Source organism: Delphinapterus leucas, chromosome 6 (genome assembly GCF_059928025.1).
Source record: "Delphinapterus leucas isolate spDelLeu-1000000601 "Yukka" chromosome 6, BTC_Dleu_Yukka2, whole genome shotgun sequence".
Classification (NCBI taxonomy): Eukaryota; Metazoa; Chordata; class Mammalia; order Artiodactyla; family Monodontidae; genus Delphinapterus; species Delphinapterus leucas.
In genome coordinates this window covers 123,115,639-123,140,002 of record NC_143134.1, presented here as the reverse complement: position 1 = coordinate 123,140,002, position 24,364 = coordinate 123,115,639, and the positions used below count along the sequence as shown (strand labels likewise).

At 56.1% G+C, this 24,364-nt stretch overlaps 3 protein-coding genes and 5 non-coding genes across 10 annotated transcripts; 6 read left to right on the top strand and 2 right to left on the bottom strand.

The window, feature by feature from the left end:
• Positions 1–574: 574 nt before the first annotated feature.
• On the bottom strand, positions 575–12,402 carry SURF6 (surfeit 6). Its single transcript, XM_022578241.3, has 5 exons — positions 12,093–12,402; positions 10,551–10,748; positions 9,906–9,994; positions 8,649–8,852; positions 575–8,546 (listed from the first exon to the last, which is right to left on the bottom strand). The coding sequence occupies exons 1-5, from the start codon at positions 12,184–12,186 to the stop codon at positions 8,067–8,069; spliced, it is 1,065 nt and encodes a 354-aa protein (XP_022433949.2). The 5' UTR covers positions 12,187–12,402; the 3' UTR covers positions 575–8,066.
• A 930-nt stretch (positions 12,403–13,332) lies between these two features.
• Positions 13,333–20,570, bottom strand: MED22 (mediator complex subunit 22). 3 transcript variants are annotated; one of them, XM_089913997.1, is made up of 5 exons: positions 20,447–20,569; positions 19,675–19,827; positions 18,132–18,212; positions 16,929–17,137; positions 13,333–14,114 (listed from the first exon to the last, which is right to left on the bottom strand). In XM_089913997.1, exons 2-5 carry the CDS (start codon positions 19,795–19,797, stop codon positions 13,925–13,927), a joined length of 603 nt encoding a protein of 200 aa, XP_089770123.1. In that variant the 5' UTR covers positions 19,798–19,827; positions 20,447–20,569; the 3' UTR covers positions 13,333–13,924. The 3 variants fall into 3 exon arrangements, with proteins under 3 accessions (XP_089770123.1, XP_089770124.1, XP_089770125.1); XM_089913998.1 differs by having other exon boundaries at positions 20,416–20,558; XM_089913999.1 differs by having other exon boundaries at positions 13,997–17,137; positions 20,447–20,570.
• On the top strand, positions 19,796–24,195 carry RPL7A (ribosomal protein L7a). Its single transcript, XM_089912662.1, has 9 exons — positions 19,796–20,607; positions 20,772–20,889; positions 21,290–21,410; positions 21,981–22,130; positions 22,430–22,570; positions 22,769–22,848; positions 23,166–23,296; positions 23,793–23,862; positions 24,035–24,195. The coding sequence occupies exons 1-9, from the start codon at positions 19,796–19,798 to the stop codon at positions 24,137–24,139; spliced, it is 1,728 nt and encodes a 575-aa protein (XP_089768788.1). The 3' UTR covers positions 24,140–24,195.
• LOC115802739 (small nucleolar RNA SNORD24) lies at positions 21,066–21,140 on the top strand. The gene has a single exon (XR_004023269.1). It is a non-coding gene; the product is annotated as a small nucleolar RNA SNORD24 (small nucleolar RNA).
• Positions 21,832–21,902, top strand: LOC115802740 (small nucleolar RNA SNORD24). The gene has a single exon (XR_004023270.1). It is a non-coding gene; the product is annotated as a small nucleolar RNA SNORD24 (small nucleolar RNA).
• Positions 22,617–22,691, top strand: LOC115802735 (small nucleolar RNA SNORD36). Its single transcript, XR_004023266.1, has one exon. It is a non-coding gene; the product is annotated as a small nucleolar RNA SNORD36 (small nucleolar RNA).
• On the top strand, positions 23,023–23,095 carry LOC115802736 (small nucleolar RNA SNORD36). The gene has a single exon (XR_004023267.1). It is a non-coding gene; the product is annotated as a small nucleolar RNA SNORD36 (small nucleolar RNA).
• Positions 23,631–23,698, top strand: LOC115802737 (small nucleolar RNA SNORD36). Its single transcript, XR_004023268.1, has one exon. It is a non-coding gene; the product is annotated as a small nucleolar RNA SNORD36 (small nucleolar RNA).
• Positions 24,196–24,364: the final 169 nt, after the last annotated feature.

Below are 24,364 nucleotides of genomic sequence, written 5' to 3'. Positions count from 1 at the left end.
TATGCCCACGGGCACCCAAGAGCATCCATCACCCAGTAGATCTGACAACAGATCTTTCAGTCCAGCCACCAGTCCCCAACATGGAGCCCAGGACCAGCAGAAGCTCCTATTCCAGGTTCTGGCATCAGCTAAGGAGATGCCCTGAACTGAACCGTTGGGACGTTGGGACGTTGTTCACACGCTCAGTGTGCACTCCAGCCCCAGGCAGAGAGGATCAACCTGAGCTTTTCCACGAGTCCCCTGGTGGCCAGGAGAGGATGACTTCCCCACCCCTTCTCCCTGACAGGCCTTCCCAGTTCCCGTGTATCTCAATGCATACCCAAAGGGGACGAAGCCGGGTTGGAGAAGACGCCCCAGTTCCTAGAAGCCCCTGAAGTTGGATGTTTCAATCCGGGCGGACTGTGGCCTCTCACCGTCTACCTGGAGAATAGGCCTCACCAGCCTCGCCGGACTCTGCTCCAGCACGAGAGAGGCACGTCGGCGAAAACCTGGCAAAGTGCTCGATAGTGGGAGCGTCTGCCATCCCCCTCTTCGTTTTGACTACTATTGTCAACCGTGCGCTCTCAGCTAAATCAAAGCTCTCCTTTAAACTAAAGGTGACAAAGCACAAGGGCTCCAATCCTCTTGTCATCGGCAGGCGGACTCTCAACCACTGCGCCACCAGGGAAGCCCTAAACTTTTCTTTCTTGAGAGCAGTTTCAGGTTCATAGAAAAGCTGAGTGGAAAGTACAAAGAGTTCCCATAGAACCTCTTGACTCCACACACAAAACCTCGCCCACTACTGGCATCCTGAACCATAGAATATGATCAATGAACCTACACGGACACATCATTATCACCCAAAGCCCACAGTTTACATCAGGACTCACGCTTGGTGCTGTACCTTCTATGGGCTTTGACAAATGTATAATGACACGTACCCACCATTACAGTATCATACAGAATTGTTTCACTGCCCTAAACGTCCTCTATGCTCTGCCTGTTCATCCCTCCACCTCCCCTTAACCCCTGGCAACCACTGATCTTTCTACTGTCTGCATAGTTTTGCCTTTTCCAGAATGTCGTAAATACCTGGAATCATTCCGTCTGTAGCCTTTTCAGACTGGCTTCCTTCACTTACTGTTATGTACTTAGGGTTCCCCCCTGTCTTTTTCTTAACTTGATAGCTCACTTCCTTTCAGGGCTGAATAATATTCCACTGTGTGCATGAACCAACAGCTATCTGTCCGTTCACCTACTGAAGGTCATCTTAGTTGCTAAGTTCTGGCAATTATAAATAAAGCTGTTATAAACATCCCTGTGTAGGATTTTGTACGGATATAAATTTTCACTTCATTTGGGTGAATACTAAGGAGTATGATTGCTGGGTCATATGGTAAGAGTCTGTTTTTTTGTTTTGTAAAAAACTGCCACACTGTCTTCCAAAGTGGCCGCACCGCTGTGCGTTCCCACCGGCGATGAGTGAGAGCTCCCGTTGCGCCGCAGCCTCACAGCATTTGGTGGTGTCAGCGTCCTGCATTTTGGTCATTCTAATAGGTGTGTTAGTGATATCTAGTTGTTGTTCTTAATTTGCATTTCCCTAACGATATATGATGCTGAGCATCTTTTCATATGCTCATTTGCCATCTGAATCTCTTCTCTGGTGAGCTAGCTGTTATGTCTTTTGCCCATTTTGAATCAGGTTGCTCATTTTGTGATTGCCGAGTTTTAAGAGGATTTTGTTTTGTTTTGTTTTTTGTGTATTCTGGATAACGGTCCTTTATCAGATGTATCTTTTGCAAGTATTTTCTCCCAGTCTATGGCTTCCACAGAGCAGAAATTTTTAATGAAGTCTAGCTTATCAATTACTTCTTTCATGTATCATGCCTTTGAGGTTGTACCTAAAAAGTCATCACCATACCCAAGATCATTTAACTTGTCTACTGTTACTTTCTAGGAGTTTTATAGTTTTGAATTTTACGTTTAGATCTATGATCCATTTTGAGTTAATTCTTGTGTAAGACGTAAGGTCTGTACATCTAGGTTCTTTTTTTGCAAGTGGATGTCCAGTTTTTCCTACACCATTTGTTGAAAAGACTATCTTTCTTCCATTGTATTTCTTTTGCTCCTTTTTCAAAGATTAGTTGACTATATTTTTGCGGGTGTATTTCTTTGCCCTCTACTATATTGATCTATTTGTCTATTCTTTCACCAATACCATGCTGTCTTGATTACTGCAGCCTCACTATAGTCTTGAAGTTGGGTGGTGTCAGTCCTCCAACTGTGTCCTTCTCTTTTAATATTGAGTGGCTATTCTGGGTCTTTTGCCTCTCCACATAAACTTCAGAATCAGTCTGTCAATGTCCAAAAACTAACTTGCTGGGAATGCGCTGAATCTGGGAAGAATTGACATCTTGACAACACTGAGTCTTCTGATCCATGAACACAGAATCTCTATTTATTTAGTTCTTCCTCGGTAACTTTCATCAGAGTTTTGATATATAGATCAAATATACAGTTTGTTAGACTTATACCTAATTACTTCATTTCGGGGGTGCTAACTGCTAACCTAAAGGAATAAGACAGCCAGTTATTTTACCAACAAAAAGAGCTTATTCAGGAGCAGCAAAGACTTGTAATTCAGGACATGTAACTATGGTGAACCACATGCAAGTCTGGTAAAGCAAAGGAGAAGAAGTTTTATGGAGCAGAAGGGCACGTTGGAAAGGGCTACTACAAATAAAAAGTCCAATGGAGTAAACTGGGGTTTGAAGTATAGTGGCCTTTCAGTAGCTGAGTTGTGACGGTCTGACACTGAGCTATTGCCAGGCAAGGAGAAATCCCCTCTTCCCCCTGCTGGCAGTAGTGGTATCGCTTCCTGCCCGAGACGCAAGGTACATCTCTTCCTGTTGGCATCTGTATTGATGTTGAGTGACGTGTGCACGACAGCTCCCTATTCTGGCCTCCCAACTCCATGTTAGTGAGGTTTCCCTTTACAGGCACACCTCCTCTTACTGCACTTCCCTTTATTGAACTTCACAGACGCTGCATTTCTTACAAATTGAAGGTTGGTGGCAACCCTGCATCAAGCACGTCTATTGGCACCATTTCTCCAACAGCATTGGCTTACTTCATGTCTCTGTGTCACATTTTGGTAATTCTCACAATATTTAAAAAACGTTCACTGTTATATTTGTTACGGTTTGTGGTCAGTGATCTTTTACAACTCGCTGAAGGCTCAGAGGGTGGTTAGCATTTTTTAGCAATATTTTAAATTAAGGCTGCACATTTTTTTAGATATAATGCTATTGCACATTTAACAATTGGCTACGGTATAGTGTAAACATAACTTTTACATGCACTGGGAAACTGTTAATTTTCACATAGTGTAAATGGCAATGTATTTTTTTGTTTGTTTTGCTTTGTTGGCCGTGTGGCATGTGGGAATCTTAGTTCCCCAACCAGGGATCGAAACCACGCTCCCTGCCGTGGAAGCACAGTCTTAACCACTCGACAGCCAGGGAAGTCCCAATGGTAATGTATTTTTAATTTCAAAGTCCACTTGTTCACAGGAACACTTGTTAGATAAGAAAGCAATTTGGTTTTTTACAATATTTACGTTGTATCCTGCAACCTTGATACAATCATTTGTTTCAGGTTTTTCTGTCAATTCTTCTGGACGTTTACATAGACGATCATGTCATTTGCAAAGACAGTTTGATTTCTTCCTTCCCAATCTGCATGTATTTTTCTTTTTCTTGTCCTGTCGCATGTGCTAGGACTTCTCTATTATGACACTGAAAAGCAGTGATGAGAAGGGACATTTTTGCCTTGTTCCTGATCTTAGCAGGAAAACTTCTGAGTTTTTCGCTGTTAAGTATGATGCTATCTGTACGTTTGGGGTAAATGTTATTTATCCAGTTGAGGAAGTTTTTCTCTATTCCTAGTTGCTAAGACATATCCAGTGATCAGTCTGGCTTTAAACTACTGGTCTTATTTGTTAAAAAGTACTTTTCTTAATGCAACATAACATGACCTCTCATGAGTGACTTAGGGAAAATCTGGGATTTGTTATCTGGCTGGAGTTTAGCTGACGGTAGTAGAAACTTGGTTAGTACCAGGGGATGGGACCCTGGATATATTGGCACACAGCTGCAAAACAACTTATCTGGAGATGTGGTCACCTGAGACAAATATCTTTTGAAGGCGAGACTTTGAGAGACTAGCTGAACACCACCTTGAGAAATGAGAAAGGCTTGAGAAACTCCAGGACTGCAGGGGGGGGGGGCGGCTCCTTTAACAGTGCTGGGTAGTCAACAGAAAGACAGGGATAGGCTCAAAGTCCTCAATTTTTAGCTTAAGACATGGACTGCGAATCAGGGACTTCCTATTACTCTGCAGAAAAACCTCTCATATGGTTTTCAGCTGCAAGATTGAGTTACCTGAACACCCAAGTTTTAGCTAGCCCATCAGCAAATCCTACCAACAGGCGAATTCACCACCTTACCAGGTCTCTCATGGAAAAGCTGGAGTACTGACCAGCCCTCAGAATTGAAATGGGGATATTTGGGGCAACGTTGGATGCCTCAGGTACCCTGAATACCCAACCTCACCAAGGCTCACTTTGAGAAATCAGTCCCTCCTCCCTCGGCTGACAAGGCTGTGCCTTGCTTGAACTCTTATCTGAGGAAGTTACCTCCAAGGAGAAGCCAGTCTCCTCAAACTCACTCCCATCTCACCTCGTCTCTAGACTGCAAAGTACAGTCGGATCTCAGCAGGTCCCAAGTGGCCAGTTACAAAGTCCAACCCAGAAGCAGCTTTGAACAAGTACCTGCTGCTTTACATTGGAAAAAAATCAGGGAAGCGTGTGGGAGCTGATTCTAGAAGTGCTTGGCCAAGAAAGGCGGGGTGCAGTTTCAGAGGGGGCTCCACCCATAAGCAGGACTCAGAGTGGGCTAGCTAGGGAACTGGAAAGGATCCGATCATTTCCTTTGTTGCTTGAGCAAAACCTGGAGCCCACAGTGGCCCATGCTGAGGTGAGTGAACCTTCCAGAAATCCCTTGGAATGACACAGAGGTAAGAACTCTTTCTTCTACGCTACTCTCTACCAGGAGCGAGGCAGGCTTGTTGGAAGGTCTTAACAATGTTACCTGCTATCCACCCCACAGGTGGTCTGGGGAGGGTACAGAAGACTCATCCTTTGAGGAGGTACTAGAAAAGCACTGTGAACAGAGTAGAGAAGCACCACGGTGGCCCTTCCCTGAAGGCTGGATGGAATGCCACGGGAGATGCAGGGGTAGAACCATGCTCTTGGGCCAGCAGATCCTGGGACCTGAGGGTGGCAGGGAACACCTTACTTCCACAGGCCATGTACGCGAGGTTCCCACAGTTGTCAGGCTAGTGCAATGGACTGGGTGCGCCAACCCACGGGGGGTCTGGAGACAGCTCTCTGCCCTCTGCACCCCGACGCAGGTCTGGTGAACAGAAGCTTCACTTGAGCTACTCAGTTGCATGTAGCCCCTCACTGAATTTCTAACCATGTGTTAGTTCAACTTCTGGAGCCCCTAAGTAGAAAGAAAGGTTGACTGGGAGCCTACTTCCCAGCCTCACCCAAAGGGGCCAGTGGCACAAAACTACCCTGGCCTTGCAGGACTGTTGGAACCCCAGTTCCTGGTGAACCATGGTTCCTGAGCACGTGTCCTGGTTACAGCTATCTCCATCTGATTCACTATGCAACAGGAGGGGGACCTTCTGACTTGGAGACTCTTGCCATTTGGTTCTGAAAATATTTGACATTAGGCCCTTGGAAGTTTTCTCCCATGACTCTGCATTTCATCTTCTGCGCTTGAGGCGCACGGCACCCAAGAGGTGTGCATCGGGCCTCCTAGACTCGTTCTGTAACGTTCTTAACCTCTTCTTCCCTGTTGTCCATATTCCATCGTCCACTACTGCCTCTGGCCATGAGGCGCTTCGGTTGCCACCAAAGTCATGTGCAGCATGTCCTTGCTTCTGTGCATCATCAGCTCCCAGCCCTGGCCAGGGAGGGACACGAGTGGCCAAGCCCAGGGAGGCTGGAGCATTTTCAGTGTTTCAACTTGGATACAGGCTCTGTATCCCACCAGGTGAAGAATTCTCTGTATTTCCTCAGCCTTTCTGCGCTGTATCTCCTATTGTCCAGTGCTGCTTCTAGAAATGGGGTGCTCCTGATGCCACCTGCCACCAAAATGCACCACCTGCTCACCCTGCACACCAGCTACATGAAGCTGGGGACACAGCAGCACTCCAGGCCGGAGGGGCGAGCTTCCTGGACTTCCAGGCTTCAGGGGGAGCACCCAATGATACATCCACCAGGCCTTTTGAGATGCTCCTGCGATTTCCACAGGGGGTTTATACTCTCCCAACTCTGACTGCAACATACGGACAATAATTCGGGAGTAACTGCTGGGTGCAGAGAATGGGACAACAGGATCCTGGAATGATGTGCTAGGTCAAGCAAGATGGCAGGAAATTGTGCTGCATGATGCAATCACTTCCTAAGATGTATAACCAGGAACAGATACACATAAGCACACTTTTAAGGCTACAAAGTGCTTTTGGCACTGCCTTCGCTGTGGCCCACAGATTTTAATGCACAGCACTTTCATTACCTTTCAGTCCTAAACTTTCTCTAACATCCACTAGGGATTACTCTTTGAATCACAGGTAATTTAGAAGTGTGTTTTTAAACTTCCAAACAGGAAATTTTAACAATTACCTCTGAAGTTTTTAAATTGTTCTACGGCCAGATACGATGCCGACGCTTTGAAATATGACTCGCTTTATGGACTAGGAGGTGGTCAGTTTTCACCACTGTTCCACGTGTGCTTGAGGTACATACTGTTTTGTTTTTAAATTTTTGCTGCATCCCGAGGCATGTGGGGTCTTAGTTCCCTGACCAGGGATCAAACCCACACCCCCTGCATTGGAAGCAGAGTCCTAACCACCGGACTACCAGGGAAGTCCCGGTACACACTGTTTTTAGAGGCACTATTCTGTGTCCATCAGATCAAGCTTACAAACGCTCTCGCTGAAACCTTCCCTATGCATCTGATTTTGTCTGCTTGGTGTATCAATTCCTAACGGAGATGTTAAAAATCTCCCACTTTGGTTTGTGAATTGATTTCTCCTTGTAGCGGGGTCAGTTTCTGCTAGACAGATTTGAAGCTGTTCCTGGTGCAGAACTGTTCTACCTTCCAGGTGACCTGCACCCCTTTCATTACGTGGCGACTTTCTTTTCTCTCTACTAGTGCCTTTTACCTTCAAATCTTCATCCTATAATACAGCCACACCAGCTTCCTTTTGGTTACCATCTGTTTCTTAACTGGAGTTTAGTCAAAAGAATTTTATTAACAGTTTTACTGAAATATAATCCACATACCATAAGATTCATTGAGTTTTGTCCCGTGCATTCATCCCGGCTGCCTGCGGGCTTGGACTTAACTGTGCCTCTGACTGTGCACCCTCCATTGGCCTCGCTCGGTTCTAAGTTTTACTCTTTCTCTCCCGCCTCCCCCCAGATCGATAACTGTCCACCCCACTCCGCTGTGCTTCCTGCTAGTTCAGTTTCTACCTTTTACTGGTTACCTTAGGATTTTTAATGTGCACGTCTACCTTAAATTCTAGGTTTCACCCACGTTAGAAATTAACTTCGAATAACTCAATTCCAGGCAGCCGGAGGACGGCCCCGCCGTCTCCCAGTTACCGAGCCCGTCAACTCCACTCCAACGCAGGTTACAGGAGCTGGCTGGTTTTTGTCCTTTTCCAAGTGAGTTTGGGGCAGACACAGCAGTTCCCGCTCCTGTAAACACGGGGGAGGAAGAGGGCGCCAGGGAAGCCCCCCCTCAAGACGCCCCCTCCCTCCTCGCTGCTCCCTCGCCCCCCACCCCGTAACTTTCAGGGAGCGTTCCGGCCTCACAAGAGGAGCCTAGAGCCCCGATTTGGGTCATCCCTCCCCTGGATCCAAAGGCTCTCAAGCACGTGGCGGCGTCCGCTCTCCGCTGGGACCCGGAGCCTGCAGCCACCCAGGTCGGCGTCGGGCATCCGGGCCCTCAGACGAGGCCGGCCCGCTCCAGGTCCTGGGGCAGGATGCGGCCCTTCTTGCGAGCCTTCTCCAGGCGCCGCTCGGCCCTGGCCGCCTTCTTCTTGCGCAGGTTCTGCCGCCGCCTGTCCTGCCGCTGCTGCATCTTCCCCAGCACGTGCGCCGTGCGCTTCTCCCACGCACGCTGCCGCTGCGCCCGCCGCTTCTCCTTGCGCTTCAGGGCCTCCTGCAGCAGGTGCTCGTCGTCGCGGATCTTCACGCCCTCGGCCTTGTACAGCAGGTTGGTCCACTGCATCTTGGCCTCGAGCTCCCGGGCCTGGCCCGCGTCCTGGTCCCGCAGCTCCTCCAGCCGGGCCCGCCGCGCCTGCAGGCGCTCCAACAGCTGCCGGTAGTTCCTGCCCGTCAGCGGCGTCAGGTTCCCCTTCAGCTTCTGCCTCTTCTCCTTCCTACGCTGGGCCTTGCTGCCCGGCTCCTCCTCGCTCACCTCCACCTCGGAGGAAGAGGGCGATGTGAGCTGCGCGCCGCTTCCCGCCCGCCTGGGGCCCACGCACTGCGCCCACCTCCACCTGCCCGACGGCCGCGCAGCGCTCACCTTGTTGAAGAGCAGCCCCGCCTGGACCTGCGCCTCCTCGTGGGGCGCCTCGGGTGGCGGCTTGGCGGCCTCCACCCCCTCGAGGGCCTCGGCCGCCTTCTCCTTTGCTCTCAGTTCCCTCCGCTTCCTCTTCTTCCGGTCGCGCTCCTGCTTCCTCCGGCGTCTTTTCTCCAAAGCAGCTGGAGACAACTCCTTGGCGCTGCCCTGCGGCGCAAGAAGGTGCTCACTCATCAGGTTCTCCCAACCGCGGGGCCCCCAGCCTGGCACATGGAATCAGGGCAGGAAAATGGGCCCGCCACGTGCAGCGTTCCACCCGGAGGTGACCTGGCACCCAAAGTGCACCCAAAACAAGGCCAAGGGGACCCCACGAGAACCGTGCCTTCCGGATCCCAGGCACCTACCATACCGGGGCACTTCCCAAACATGCTGCCTCTAAGTCTCCCCAGTGACCCAATAAGGGACATGTGGTCCTCCATCATTTCAGAGACAAGGACAGGGGGCTTAGCCAAGGCCACCACCCAGATCTTGGCATTGGGTCAGAACACTGCACCTGTGCAGACCACTGCACGATTCTGACCCCTGCGGGGCAGACAACAGTGCTCTGGACCACTGCAGGAAGGCAGGGCCCTCGGGCCTGTCCCAGGACAGTGCAGAAAGAAGCCAGGGGACTGTCCCCACACAGCAGGAGGCTTGGGGGAGGGCCCCAGGAAAACAGGGGGCGGGGGGTGGCGATGCCATCCACGCTGAGGCTGGTTGAGATCCTGGAGCGTCCGTCCCATGCCTGTCACCTTGGGCTGGTCACCTCATCTCAGGCCCTGGCTTACCTCACAGGGCTGTCGTGCATTTAGACGGACAAACGTGCAGGAATTGTCGCCCAGTGTGGGTGTGTTAGCAAAGGCAGCTTTCCCTGAAGGAAGAGGCTGAGCCTCTCTCCAAGGCCGCAGGACAGAAGAGCCTCTCTCCAAGGCCGCAGGACAGAAGAGCCAGAAGCTCAGCGTGGCCAGCAGGAGGGGGACCCTGGGGACCGAGCTCCCCAAGATGACAAGAACTACACCTGACCTCTTGCAAGACAGAGCTGCCGAGGCCCTGGCGGCACCCGCTGCAGGGGCGGGAACAGGGGCTGAGCCCCCCCACGCCTGCCCCGTCAGCCCCATAATAGCTGGCAGAGCTGGGGCTGACCTCAGCAAGCAGCTGAGCGTCTTCTCTCCAGGCAGGGTGCGGGAACCACCACAGGACCCAGAGGTCTCCTCCACCTACCTGGCCCCGCGCCTCCCGGATCTTCTCATGCAGGCGCTGCCGCAGAACGTCCAAGGCAAATAAAGAGCCAGGCTCACTGGCCAGGCCATCTGCAAAGAAGCAGTCAGAAGAACAAAAGGAGACTCCCCCACCCCCCGACCTTCCTGTGCCCTCCCCAAGGGCCCAGCTTCGAAGCCTGAGTCTCCATACACTGCCCCCCTCCAGTGACCACTCGTGGATCTGCAGGTCAGTTCCAGTAAATTCTACCCTACCTCTTCAAGCTGGACTGGCCTCCAGGGCAGGACATCCTCACGAAGTGCGGCCCAAACCCATCTCCCACTTCTTCCACCTTCTGCAGTGCCCCCCCAGAGCCAGAGACAGCTCTCACACCACTTCAGGGACGTGAGGGCAGTAAAGCTCTACAAGCCAAGCTGCTGCAGGACCTCAGTGGGACATGGCCTTGCCCCTCGCCATCCCAGTTACTACGCGGCCTGGAACTACTGTGCACTTCCTGAGATTCCCATCCACCCACAGGGGCCCCGTGATCTGTCCTCTGAAAACGCGCTCTTCGGGAAGTCTCACACGATCTGATCGTGCCGTTATGACCAGAGAGGCCCACTTTTGTATCTGTCCCAGACCCCAGTCGACCCTGCCCACCCCCCTCACCCGCAGGGGCCCCGGTCGAGCTGGGGGCCTCATCCTCCTTCTCCTTGGCTGCCACTGGCGTCCTGGCTTGAGACTTCTCCGCAGGGGCCTGGGCCTTGGGTTCTGCAGCCTTCTCCTCCCGCTCCCGGGACTTCTTCTGTGCTCTCTTCCTCTTCTTTTTGGGGGGCCTAGCAGCTTCTGAGACTTGAGTTTTGCCAGCTGAAACACAAAATGAGAAAGGGCTGCCACTCCAATCCCTGTGACCCATTCAATAGACAGGAAGGTCTTGCAGAGGCTTCGGTCCTAGAAGAATGCCAAAAGCCCATCAGGATGGGGGATATGGAGACCCTCATCCGTTGAGCTCAGAACCACAAACTTCCTAGAAAGCAGACTAGCCACACTCATCAAAACCCTGCAAAGCACCCACACGCTGCCCCAGCAGTCTGCTTGTGAGAACCCATTCTGGGTATGCAGAAAGATGTGGCCTCAGGATGTTCATCGTTACGTCCTTTTTTGAGCGAAAAACTGGTTAAACCTAGACATCCATCTACAACGACAGCGACGGCACCGCCACAAAACAAACTATGATGCACCCAACAAAAGAGAATGGCACAGGCTTTCACTGTAACAGACCGGGAGAGAATTCCCTGGCGGTCCAGGGGTTAAGCGCTCCGCACTGTCACTGCCGAGGGCCTGGATTCAATCCGTGGTCGGGGGCCTAAGACCCCACAAGTGTGTGTGTTGGGGAGGGCACAGAATATTTACATTCTACAAGGAAAATGAGAGTTGAGTACACAAGGTAGGAGCCAAATTGTTTCAGTGAGAAACGCTCAGAAAAAGTTTTAGAAAGACACAGATCTAACTAGTAACTGAGTGGTGAAAAAATTCACTTAACTTCATTTTTCTACGATGAACACATTTTCCTTGTATAAAAAGAAAAGGTCGTTTTCCCACTGGTAGGTCCACGGCAGACGTGCCCACTCTCCCCTCCTCTGCGCCAGGGCAGGCCAATTACTGTCTGTTTCACCTACTTGTGTACCTGCCTCCTGAGGGGACCCTTGTCACCACTGCCGTGTAAACTCCCGTTAGCAGGACCCATCTTCTTCTTCCTTCTCCCCACACCACCACCAGGCCCATAGTACTGGGCTGAAAAAGTAATTTTTTCATCATCACTCATACCTGTCTTCCCACCCGGCGTGGAGGGCTGGCTAAGCCTGTTCACGATGCCCAACGGCAGGGCAACCGTTCCACGGGGTCACCTCCTCCAAACCCCGGCCGAGCTTCCAGCCCGGAGGGCGCACAGCTGAATCCCTCAGACTCCCAGACGGACGCTCCCAACGAACAAGGGAAATGGCGTTGCCTTTAAGCATCCCTTACAACACTTCCCTCTAATATTTCACAGGCTTGTTTCACGCATCTACGTGCCTACTCCACCTGAAGGCTACTCAGGTGCGGTGTGGGGCACACACCGACCTCCGCCGCGGAGGGGAGTGGGGACGCTGGGGGGTGGAGGGGCGCCCCCTTCCGAAGCCCTCCCAGTCCCGGCCGGGGGCTGCGCTTTACCCGACTTGCGCTTCTGTGGCTCGGGGCTGGGCTGGGAGCAGATCTTCTTGGCCAGGCTCTGGAGGTAGGCGTCCTTCGCAAGCAGAGAAGCCATGGCTGGAGGTGCGGGGGTCGGGCGGGGCTCGCTCCGGGGTCCTACTCGCGGGGAGGAGAGCCGGGGTGCAGCGTCCCTCGCCGGCACCGGCAGCCACAGACATATACCCTGCTCCCGGCCGGCGCGACCCTCTCCCCTTCCGCTGCGCTCGCCGGAAACCAGCACGTGGGCAGGCGCGGCCAGCCGAGCGCCGAGCAGCCAGCGCGCGACGCTCGATTAACCAGGTGGCTCCAACGGAAGAGGCACGGGGGGCGGGGCGCAAAGCATTATGGGGCGGGGGCGGGGGCGGGGACCGCGCCCGGCACGGGGACCGCGCCCGGCACGGGGTAGGTGGTCGGTACCCATAAGGGGGGGACAGGAACAGATCCGCAGGAATTTAGTTCTCTGGGGACTCAGACCCCAAGTGGAAGCTGGCGAGATCGCGTTCGTTCAGAAAGGACTGCGCGCCGGGCAGGTTCCAAGGCCCCGGGGTACAAGCGTTGAAGAAAACACAGCAGCGTCCTCATCGAGTTTATGTTTCAGTGGTGATTGCTAATAAATTCAGAGTGACGTGGCGGGTCGTGGGTTGGCATGTCCTCTGTACACTGGGACGGTGATCTCCCTCTGGGAGGGAGATAAAGCACGCCGGTGACAGGGCTTGGGATTGATGTCCCGGCTCTTCTGGGGTGACACCCGCCCCCCGCTTCTCAGGTGAGCCTGGCTCCAGGCACTGCGCCTAGCGTTCCACCTGGGTTGAGTCCTGAACCTCCCACTTCACTTCCCAGCTCCATGACATGAGCACAGCACTACAACCCCTTGCAAGCCCGTGGTCGCCCCTCCCTGAGATGCCAATAGCGAGCACCGACTCGGGGTGCAACCAGACGCACGCCGCCTAGGCCACGTGGTATGCAATAATGGCAGCTTTTCATGCATTCACCAAACATTAGGGCCCTTCTAGGTCCTAGACAGCTCTTTCTAGGCAATGGAAATGCAGCCATGACTCCGAGCTGACAAAACCCCTGCTTGCCCAGAGCCCCCGTGAGAAGGCTGACCTGGAGCCCAATGTTGTCCAGGCAGAGCCCAGGGGCTGTTTTCCGACAGCCACCGAGACCAAGGGTGGTCCAAAACTGATTGGGGCTGAGCAAGAAAAGGAACCGACCAAAGCAAAAGGGTGGAGCTGGCTTTATTCAACAGCCTCATCACAAAAAGAACCAAAACGTGTGCAGCAGCGGAATTAGGAAGGACCCTGCCTGACTTCTGCAAGAGTGGGCAGCCCCCTTTCCCCACAGCCCTGCAGGGGCAGTCAGCTAGCGCAGGGAGCCTCAGGGCAAGGTAGCGGGCAGAGCTCTGCATGGGGGCCTGGCCTTGGCTAGTACTGTCCACTCTGAGCACTTGCGTCCTCCATTGTAAACATCACGCTCAGGTCAGGTCTCCCAAGGCTGGGCATCCTCCCTGCCCCGCCGTTAGGTCCTCAACGGGACAAACTATCCTGGAAACTTCCTTCCAGCCAGCCAGGAAGGTAGCAAATAAAAGGTGACAAGAGGAAGGATGGGCCCCCCTGGCATGGCTGGGGGTATTTGCTTTCCCCCAACACTCCTAGGTGGGCTGTCCCTGGGCTGACACGGTTCCGAAAGAGGCCACGGCAGCTCCCCAAGTGGGCCCCAAGGCTGAAGGGAGCTGAGGCTGTGGTGGGCCCAGAGGGGAACACTGCACTTCATTCCTAAGGTCTAGGGGCCCGGGGAGAGGAGCCCTGGGAGGCTCAGGCGTGCTCTGCGGGGCCGGGGCCACCGGCGTGGGAGTGGGCAGGGGCTGCAGCCTGCAGGGGGCCAGCACTGGGCTCCGGGGACGCCGGCAGAGGGACTGAGAGGCCGTCGGCGGAGTCTGTGTCGAGGTCCAGCCTCCAGTAAGCTTCACACAGAGGCAGATCATTAGCTTCGCAAAGACTTGAGCTTTTCCACCACCAGAAACCCAGGGAGAGACAGGAGCAGGCAGTGAGGGAAGCCAGGGAGGGAAAGCGAGACAGAAGCAGAGTTAAGGAAACAGACCACACCCCAGGCCGGCCTTCCCCTCCTCTCCTCGGTGCTGGCCCCTCCGTCAAGCGGCCCGGCTGAGGGCGAGGCGCGGGCGGCTGCCCCTGCTTCCGGGTCCTCCGGAGAATCCGAAAGGGCACCTTCTGGGACCAGCCACCAGCAGGCTGTGACCTCGGCTGGTCCCTTCCACTGACCAACCGGTGTCCCTCCTGCCAAGTGGCGTTCCTGGTCCCTGCCGCCACCTCCTGTCCTGGCTCCAGCTGCCCTCCTCCCGCAGGGAGCTGCCAGCCTAGCCACACGCTCCCACCAGCTGCAGGAACCAGCGTCCAGAGCTCGCTATGGCCTCCTCGGTCCCAAGGCCCCTGAGGGCAGAGAGCCTGTCGTCCTTCTGGGTCTGGCCCTGGCTGGGACTCAGCCTCAATGGGGTGGCAGTTAGGAGCAGAGGCCCTGGTGTTCTGTGTGACCTCAAACAGGCCCCCGGCCCCTCGAACTTAGTCTCCTGTCTCTAATAAGGGGACAGCAGGGCCGGCCTCTCAGGGCGAGGACGCAGGTGAAGGGCACGGCTCGTGAAGGCTGTCAAGGGGGCGACTAGAGCATGTCCCGTTCCCACACTCGTCTCCATGGCTTTCTCCCGAATCCTGCCCTGCCTCTCGCTCCCTCCCTTACTCCTGCCCTCGGCGTTCAGTCTCAGAAACCATCCTGGACACAGAGCGGAGTCTCAAGGAGAGTGGAGGGCAAGAGGCCGAGAAAGAGCAAGTCGTGAGCAGAAAGCAGGGGAGTGAGCGTAGAGATGGGGGTGCAGGAGATGGGGGTGCAGGCAGCCGGGACGCACAGGGAGGACAGGGGATGGGCTGAGCGCTGGTGGCCGGGGAGATGGGGGTGCAGGCAGCCGGGACGCACAGGGAAGACGAGGGACGGGCTGAGCGCTGATGGCCGGGTAGATGGGGGTGCAGGCAGCCGGGACGCACAGGGAGGACGGGGGACGGGCTGAGCGCTGGTGGCCGGGGAGATGGGGGTGCAGGCAGCCGGGACACACGGGGAGGACGGGCTGAGCGCTGGTGGCCGGGGAGATGGGGGTGCAGGCAGCCGGGACTCACGGGGAGGACGGAGGACGGGCTGAGCGCTGGTGGCCGGGGAGATGGGGGTGCAAGCAGCCGGGACGCACGGGGAGGAGGGAGGACGGGCTGAGCGCTGGTGGCCGGGGTTGGGGGCCAAGCAGGGAGGCGCTGACAGCCCGCGGGCCCAGCCTCAGCCGAGCCCCAGCCACTTACAGGCATTTACAGACGAGAGAGGAACTCAGCCTCTCGAGGCAACGGGAACAGCGGGAAGGGACCCCAGGCCGGACCAGAAACCCCTCTGGGTGAACCAGAGACTGCCGGGCCCAGAGCCAGGACGCGAGGAGCCTGGCTCTCAGAGCCCCTGGGTTCCCCTGCGGCCCTGCCCCTCTGGCCCTCAGCCTCAAGAGGCAGCGCTGCATTGCTGGCCTGCAGCTGCTCAGTCCAGGGGCTTGGCCCTTGGGGGCAGCAAGGGGACAAACACGGGGACATAGGGGACAAGCAGGGCTGTGAGCAACGTCCCCAGCAGGGTCTGAAACCCCCCAGGGACCCACTTGGGACCCCTCTCTGAAGGCCTGGTATGTAGGAGGCACCTGCCGCGTGTCTGCTGAGCCGTGGGTATCAGGGACTAGAGAAGGCCCCAGAACCCTCTGGAAGAGGCTAGACCGCTCCCTCTGGGCAGTGACACTCTGTCCCTTCCCGCAAAGGCCAAGATGGGCGGGGACCATGAGGGGTGGCACTGAGTCCAGCGCAGTGAAACCAAGCCCCAGATCACTGGCTCTGGGCGTCTGTGGCCCCAGCATGGCTGCCACGGGACAGAAAGGAGCGCTGAAAATCCATGACAGGAAGGACACATTTGTCAGGCAAGGGCGAGAGGGGGTGTGGACTCCGTGTCTGCTGGACCGAGTGTCAATCTTTCCAAGCTAATGGGGACAGAGATGTGGGATCTCTCCAGCCTCAGTTTCCCCAAATGTAAATTACACCTGGACTCTGATTTCTGAGGCCCCCTCCAGGTCAAACCGCCTCAGGTCTCAGGATTCTAAGCGGCCACACGAGGGCTGGGGTGACAGGTCTTGCTCCTGCTGTATCCCTGGGGCTCAGCATGGGCCTGGCATGTAGGAGGGCTGTGGTCTGTGAACAAGGCTGAGCTGAATGGGGGCTCAGTGGTCCAAGTTCCCAGGCCTGGCTTTCAAGGCCATCCTCTGCTTGGGTTTTCTCCTCCTCCTTCCCAGAAACCCCCACCCCTGACACACACGGTGGGTATTCAGTGACCCCCGTATGGAACTACATCCCTGGGCAAGCACTGGAGTCCTGGACATGAGCCTGGGTGGCCAAGAGAGCGAGCCCCGCCTTGGCTGGAATGTTTAGGTATTGCTTAGACAGCTAACAGGGACAGACAAGCCCCCAGACAGAAATGCTGGCTTGGCCCTCCCAACCCTTGCGGCTCTGTGATTTTCATCCCGATGCCCGGGCCCCGGTCGACGGCGTAGGTTGTCTGTAGATCAGACGCTCTGACCATGAGGTCTCCTCTGAAACCCAGGCAAAGGGCTCTGTCGCCAAGACCGGGAAGGGTTTGGAAGAACGGGACCTTCGGGCTGCCAGGTGGGGCTGGGCCCCCCCCGCTGGCCGGGCCCAGGTCCACAGGTCCGCTGTGCACGGGGTCCAGCCCTATTTGTACCTGGACGAGTAGTACTCCTCCTCCAGCTCGTAGAGGTCTGTGGAGACCTCGTCCCGCAGGGCGATGAGCTTCCGGTCACACCCCTCCTGCAGGGCCCGCAGCTGCTGGCTGCGCTCATCGATGGCCTCACTCACCGCCCGGAAGTCGCTGAGGATGAGGAGCTGCTTGAGGTCGGACACCAGCCTCATCAGGGACTCACCGGCTCGGACCTACGCGGATGCGGGCGGGGCAGCGCAGTGAGGGACCGACAGCAGCCCGCCTCCCTGTGCCTGGCGCGGGATAAGCAATGGCCTCAGCTGCCTCACCTGCCAAGTGGGACCGCGGCACTAACACAGGGTCATTGTGAGAAGTGAGGAAACTAGAGCATAAGCTACAGGGGACGGGGGGAGGGGAGGGGGAGGGAGGGGAGGGGACGGGGGAGGAGACGGGGGAGGTGAGGGGGAGGGAGGGGAGGGGACGAGGGAGGGGACGGGGGAGGGGAGGGAGGGGGAGGGGAGAGGGAGGGGGAGGGGAGGGGGAGGGGAGGGGAGAGGGAGGGGAGGGGAGAGGGAGGGGAGGGGAGAGGGAGGGGAGGGGAGAGGGAGGGCAGGGGAGGGGGGAGGGCAGGGGAGGGGAGGCAGGGTCCCTGGCACCAAGGCAGGTGCCGTCAGCCCCCCAGTCCCCATGCGCCCCTGGCCTCTGCCTTCTGCTCCTGCTGATACGATCACCAAGCTCACGTGCTATTCAAGCACACATTCTGCTTCTCAAAACCTCGAACCCCAGATCCAACTACCACCCCATTCAACCTCCTGCCCTGCTCTTCCTCAGGTGCAGCACATCTGCCAGTTGTGGGGGGGGATTCCTTTAGGACCTTGTCCTGTGCATTTTCATCCGGGGGCACAGACCTATGGAAATACTTGGTTGCCCTGCTTGTTCTGTGACATCGAAAGGGATCAAAATGCACGTCCCGTTTCATCTGGCCATTTGCTTCCCGCACTTGTAAAGAACCTTCAGCGAGGAAGGGGTGACCTCTTTCCAACCACCGCCCAGCACTCGACAGGATGGCCGTGGCCGGCTACCTGCCAGCCCCTTACGCGGCTGCCGTGGACAGCCCTCCTCTCGAGCGGAGTCTCCTGAGAAGTGGTTTGCCCCCCACCCAGGGAACCCCAGTGGGGACCACAAGGTTCCTGGAGCCCGGGCTGTCCCCTCCACCTGGTGACTCACGATGTTGGCGGCTCGCACGTGCATCTCGTAATTATCCTGCTCACCCTGAGTGGCCCTCGACACCTGCGTCTCGTCCTCAATCTGGAGGGCAAACAAGAAAGCCTAGAATGGGCAGGCGCCCCGGCCCTCAGGCACCTGGCAGTGGCGGCATGACCGCACTCGCCACACCCTGTGGCCTATCGTGCCCTCTGCGCACTGGGCGCTGCCAACCAGACCTCGGGCCGCGTGCACCGTCACCCCCTCTAGCTCTGTTCTAAGGAGATGACAGGCACCTTCACCAGGACCAGCGGATGCCTAACTACACCAGCCGCTGTGCCAGGTGCGGGGAGGTGTTGATCCTGTCTTTTTTGGGGTATGGAGTCCTGTTCAGCACAGACGGCGTCCCTAGCTCAGGTGCTCACTGACCTGCTAAATGGATCAATAAAACGACAATGTGTTTTTTCAAGTGACCGTTTGCCGGGTACTTCCTGGGCGCCAGGCACTGTGTTAGGCACTTGACCATCACCTTAGGAAACTCACAGAAGCCTGGACCGCCATCCCTGGTTTACAGGCGGGGAAACCTGAGGCCGGGACAGACCTGAGCACACTCAAGGTGTCTCAGGCAGTAAATGGCGGAGCCAGGAGTCCTGCCCCGCCCGTCGCCTGTTAGGCTGCTAACTGTCCCAACCCACCCACCAGGCCAGGGTCCGGGCAGGGGTCAGGGCACCCTAGGCGGTTAGGAGCCAGACTTCCCGGGTTCAAATCCCAGCCCTGCCAGTTATGAGCAGAATGACTTTGGGCAGGTTGGTAAACCTGAGCCTCAGTTTCCCCCTGTGAAAAGGGAGAGGACAACAATGGTACCTGCCCCGTAGAGTTCTTGTGAAGATTAAATGGGACGGGACACAAAGGGCCCTCTCGGCTTGGCCTGACACGTGGTGAGCACTAAATAAACTCTAGCTTTCATCGTCACTCTCAATGCTCAAACAAGCCTTACAGGTCTGCAGCGGTCATGCAAAGATCCTGCCCCAATCCGGTCAGCGGGCTTGCCTGACCGGAACCAGACACTGACCACTCTACCCACCTGGGAGGCCTTCCCCGGCTTCTCTCCCTGACCGCGTGCGCTCGCAATAATCCCCATGGTAACCGCTTTACACAGATAAACTCCTCCAGTCATCACAAGGACCCTACGATGCAGGGGAAACTGAGGCACTGAGAAGTCAAGACCTCATCCAAGCCCTTGCTGCTAGTAAGTGATGCTGGACGTTGGATCCCGGCAATGTGACTGGAGTCCCCTACAACTGCCTCACCAGGACCTGTAATTGGCCAGTTTATTTATCTGTTGACCTGTTTGTTATTGTCAGTCCCCTTGCGGCTCTCCCAAATGTTCTCCCCATGGGGACAAGGGTTCCCTGGTATATCGCCATCACCTGGCCCGGAGCAGCCATGTTGAGTGGATGCTGTTGCAAGCAGACACCCTGGCTCCGTTCACCACTGTCCACAATCTCTAGACCCTGCTACTTCCCTTGGTCTCAGAAGGGGCAGCAGACCGGCGGCCCCCACCCACCTTGGCGGTCTTGATGATCTCAGTGAAGTTGTCCATGATGGACTTGACATCATCCTTGAGCCGCTTGTTGTAAGACTGCAGCAGCGTCTCCTTGCTTTGCGGCAGGGCTCTCTGCTGGGCCATGGCGGGGCCTCGGGCAAAGACAGGGGGCACCTGGGGCCCAGAGTCTGGTGTGAGCGAGCGAACCCCAGCCTCCCACCCTCCAGGCCCCCGCCTCGGCAGGACCCGCAGCTCTCCGGGGATTCCCTGTCTGCCAAACACACTCGTCCAAGCATCCGCACACAGTGCACTGCGGCGTCTCCTCCGGCCCGCGCCCCTTCCCCGGAACCCCGACGACACCCTGATGGGCTCCGGCGCAGCCTTCTCAGAGGCCAGGCCCACGCACGTCCCCCACCTGCCCTGGCCAGCCGCTTCCCCGCCAGCACTTCTGCCCTACTCCTCACCCGAGGAGCCGCTCGGATCCTACCCCACCTCCTCCAAACGCACTTGGCCTTCACCCCCAATCCGCCGCCCTCGTCTCCACGCCGGGACCCCCGGGGGCCGCACCACGGGACCTCTTGGGCTCCTGAGCTCCGGGGTCTCTGCTGGGACCACCCTCCCGCCCCGCGCCAGGTGCCTCCGGGCTGCGCGTGCTCCGGCCCGGGTGGCCCCCCGACCGAACTCGCGGTTCTTAAGCCACTTTGGAGTAAATCGCACGAGAAGATCGCCGACACCGCCGCCACGCCGCCCCAACGCCCACACCTGGTCCGCAGAGCCGGGGACCGGCGGGTACCTGGCCAGGGCGGGCTGGGGACGAGCGCGCGCCCTTCCGGAGAAGTCCCGGCTCCCCGGCGCCTCTCCGCGTCCCTTTCCAAGCAGCTCAGACCCGTCGTCCGGCTCTAGGCGCCGCCCGCCGGGCGGAAGAAAGTTCTGTCGCTTTAAATCCGAAATCCCGTACAGGCTTTAGTTCTCGCGATCTCCGAGGTCGCATACATATTACCCACAATTCCCTTTCCTTTCTTTCTCCGCCAACCGTTCAAGATGGTGAGTGTGCTTGGTGCCGGCGATGCTGGCTTTCGGATCCGGGCTCTATCCGCTGCCATCCTTCTCGAGGCGTGACCGCGCAGGGATCCCTCCACGACCCAGCGCGAGAGGAGCCCCGCGGGGCCTCGCTTCGAGGCACTGGGGCCGCATAGACTCCTCGGCAGCCGGGCCTGGGGAGGAGGAGGATCCGGGGTGCGCAGCGCCGCCATGCGGGGCTCGTGGCTGACGGGGCCGAGGCGCTCCAGCGCCCCGGGGGCTCTTCCGTCCCGGGGGCCGCCTGGGGTCTTGGGCAGGGGGTTTTCAGTCTTTGCCTCTGCTGTTTGGAGCCTGCCGCGCTCCGAAAGGGGCCGCGGGGCGGTTGAGGCTCGTGCAGGTGATGTGAAAGAATATTTGCTATCTGAGTGGCGGTGAGGACGTCTCTAACCACCGAGATCGCTGATGCACGAGCGGGGGGGCGGTCCCTGGGCCCGCGGCGCCTGCGGCTGGGGCCCGGTTTGCTCACGGGGATGCTGGGGGCCGGCTCGGGACCCACCCCTCTTAAGAGAGACTGTTGGGGAGGCGGCGGTTGAACTGGGTGTTTCCTTTTGCCCAGCCGAAGGGAAAGAAGGCCAAGGGTAAGAAGGTGGCCCCGGCCCCTGCTGTGGTGAAGAAGCAGGAGGCGAAGAAGGTGGTCAACCCCTTGTTCGAGAAAAGGCCCAAGAATTTTGGCATTGGTGAGTAAGAGACGGGAAATGTTGAAAGCGGCTGTTTAAATGGTATCCCCCAACGAAGAAAAGCGGCTGGTTGAACAGAAGGTTATGTTTTGGCCTTGCTAGAATTCAGTGAGTTTGGAGTCGAGGCTACCTGGATGGGGATTCTCGCGTTTTCGCCGCTTTCTAGCTGTAACCCGGCTCGGCTCTTAATCTCTCCCTCTGAGAGGGGGCAGTGACGGCGCATCCTTCGTGGCCGCGCTGTAAGGGCCTGAGCGTGTGGCAGTGTGGAGCCCAGATACTGGCCTTGGGATTCAGCTGGGCCGTCACGAAACCAGCTCTGCCAGAGCGGAGGCGGTGGGACTGCGGTACTGACATGCGCCTTGGCTGCTTGTTGAATGAGGAGAGGTGTCGCTAGTGTCCCCTGTGATCCTAGGTGTTGGCGTGCAGGTGATGCAAAAGAATGTTTGCTGAGACGTGGTGATGCCACTTGAAAGCACCGAGATCGCTGATGCACCTACGCCCTTCTGAGTGGCCCTAAACACGAACTGGACGGGGAGTTTGAGCCTCACAGTGTTGCCCTTTACTTCTCAGGACAGGACATCCAGCCCAAAAGGGACCTCACCCGCTTTGTCAAATGGCCCCGCTACATCCGCCTGCAGCGGCAAAGGGCTATCCTCTATAAGCGGCTGAAAGTACCTCCCGCCATTAACCAATTCACCCAGGCCTTGGACCGCCAAACAGGTGAGGTCCTGTGGCAGAAGCGCAGCGTGGGGAAGGGATTTCTTGGGCACGGTTGCCACCTTTACTGGGACACTGGTAGAGCTGAGGCCTGTAAAGGGGCCGTGGGTATCTTCAGTACGTTAGTTTATTAAAACGTAGGATTCCTTGTCTAGTGTCCAGAACGTGATATACTGAAGAGATAACGTATACGATCTGAGGTCTCTTGAAGTGCAGTTGTATTCAGGACAGTGACCTAGCATTTATACGGTTAAGTGATGTAATCTTTTAAACTACCGACTTGACTGGCAGTTTTTTTTCAGCTACTCAACTGCTTAAGCTGGCCCACAAGTACAGACCAGAGACAAAGCAAGTGAAGAAGCAGAGGTTGCTGGCCCGAGCTGAGAAGAAAGCTGCGGGCAAAGGGGATGTCCCCACCAAGAGGCCACCTGTCCTCCGAGCAGGTGAGTGGGCCCCTCCTTGAAGAGGCTGAATGGTGGGGCAGGCTCTTGGCGATGATGCATGAACTTCTTCACCTGGAATCGCTGTGAAGAGTAAAATCCGAGCTTTTTAACCCTGAGTCATGGCGGGGCCCCCGGTGCAAGTGCTGTTGTGCCCAGAAGCCCCACCCCTCTGCCACACAGACTGCTTGTATGTTCTAGGGGTTAATACTGTCACCACCTTGGTGGAGAACAAGAAGGCTCAGCTGGTGGTAATCGCACATGACGTGGATCCCATCGAGGTATGTGTGACTTGTTCTCAAGCGTTGACTGCTGGACTGAGATTGGTTGGGTCCTTGTTTGTACCAGGAAGACAGCTCAAAGCTAAATACTCGGTCTGGCAGAGGCCCTAGCAGGGTGGAGAGCACTGTCAGCTTTCCGTCTAAGGAGTCCTGACAGGAGCCATCTCGTGGCTGTTGCAATGATGTGACACTCTCACTGAATTACACCTTGAAGTACAAGTGTAGGAGCTTTTTAACCCTGAGCAATTGCTACCACGTTAGCTTTTAAGTTACTGCTTTTGCTCAAGATACTCTCTAGAGCTAACGCTGTCTTCCAGCTGGTGGTTTTCCTGCCTGCCCTGTGCCGTAAGATGGGGGTTCCCTACTGCATCATCAAGGGCAAGGCTAGGCTGGGGCGTCTGGTCCACAGGAAGACCTGCACCACCGTGGCCTTCACACAAGTCAACTCGTAAGTGTGCAGTGTAGCCCAGAATTCCCAAGAATCACTAGGGGACAGCCTTCCCCCACCCCCAAGTTTGCTTAATTTCTCGGGATCTTAGCTTAAAGACCAACCTTAAAATACTTTTTTCGGGCTTCCCTGGTGGCGCAGTGGTTGAGAGTCCGCCTGCCGACGCAGGGGACGCGGGTTCGTGCCCCGGTCCGGGAGGATCCCACATGCCGCGGAGCGGCTGGGCCCGTGAGCCATGGCCGCTGAGCCTGCGCGTCCGGAGCCTGTGCTCCGCAGCGGGAGAGGCCGCAGCAGAGGCCCGCGTGCCGCAAAAAAAATACTTTTTTCTGAACTTCTGCCGATGATGGTTATGAATTTCTTCACCTGAATAAACCATGTTGTCATGTTGTCGTCTGAGGCAGGAGGTTTGTGTTGGAGCTAAAAAGGGAGTCGCTGCTGCCTTCTGGAAGGGTAACTGAGAGGCCAATGACCCCCATTTTCCCCTCTGCCTTGTTAGGGAAGACAAAGGTGCTCTGGCTAAGCTGGTGGAAGCCATCAGGACCAATTACAACGACAGATACGATGAGGTAGGTAGCACACTCACACAGAATACTGTCTTCTGGTAAAAGCTGCGTCTTAGTCAGAAACTGCCTGGCTCTCGGCTCTTTCTGAGCAGTTGTATTTGCCAGTCAACTTGGAACAACCCAATAGAATGCGTGAAATGACCCGCCGAGCTGACTGCCTGTCTTCTTGTTACAGATCCGCCGTCACTGGGGAGGCAACATCCTGGGTCCCAAATCAGTGGCTCGCATCGCCAAGCTGGAAAAGGCAAAGGCCAAAGAACTGGCCACCAAACTGGGCTAAGCGTACACTATTGATTTTTCTGTACATAAAAATAATAATAAAAAACCTCTTCTTCAGCCAGTGTTGGGCATTTTGGGCTAAAAGGTTGGGGCAGTGGCAAGTGAACCCTGCGTCCTTATCCCTCATAGGGCAGCACTTGTGTGTTGGTCCAGTTTTGAAAAGGCCAAGCGGTACTTGATACCTTGAATACACTGAACCAAGCCCGGATCTTAGATCGACTAGTTC

Excerpts from the sequence above, each read along its gene's own strand:
- SURF6 (XM_022578241.3), bottom strand. The coding sequence starts at position 12,186 with ATGGCTTCTCTGCTTGCGAAGGACGCCTACCTCCAGAGCCTGGCCAAG. Across the intron at positions 8,853-9,905 it reads TCCGGGAGGCGCGGGGCCAG|GGCAGCGCCAAGGAGTTGTC; the intron begins GTAGGTGGAGGA and ends CTTGCGCCGCAG. Across the intron at positions 8,547-8,648 it reads CGGGGCTGCTCTTCAACAAG|GTGGAGGTGAGCGAGGAGGA; the intron begins GTGAGCGCTGCG and ends TCTTCCTCCGAG.
- RPL7A (XM_089912662.1), top strand. The coding sequence starts at position 19,796 with ATGGCGGGGCCTCGGGCAAAGACAGGGGGCACCTGGGGCCCAGAGTCT. Across the intron at positions 21,411-21,980 it reads GCCCAAGAATTTTGGCATTG|GACAGGACATCCAGCCCAAA; the intron begins GTGAGTAAGAGA and ends TTTACTTCTCAG. Across the intron at positions 22,849-23,165 it reads ATGACGTGGATCCCATCGAG|CTGGTGGTTTTCCTGCCTGC; the intron begins GTATGTGTGACT and ends GCTGTCTTCCAG.
- MED22 (XM_089913997.1), bottom strand. The coding sequence starts at position 19,797 with ATGGCCCAGCAGAGAGCCCTGCCGCAAAGCAAGGAGACGCTGCTGCAG. Across the intron at positions 18,213-19,674 it reads AGATCATCAAGACCGCCAAG|ATTGAGGACGAGACGCAGGT; the intron begins GTGGGTGGGGGC and ends TTTGCCCTCCAG. Across the intron at positions 14,115-16,928 it reads GAGGAGTACTACTCGTCCAG|CTCAAGTCTTTGCGAAGCTA; the intron begins GTACAAATAGGG and ends GTGGTGGAAAAG.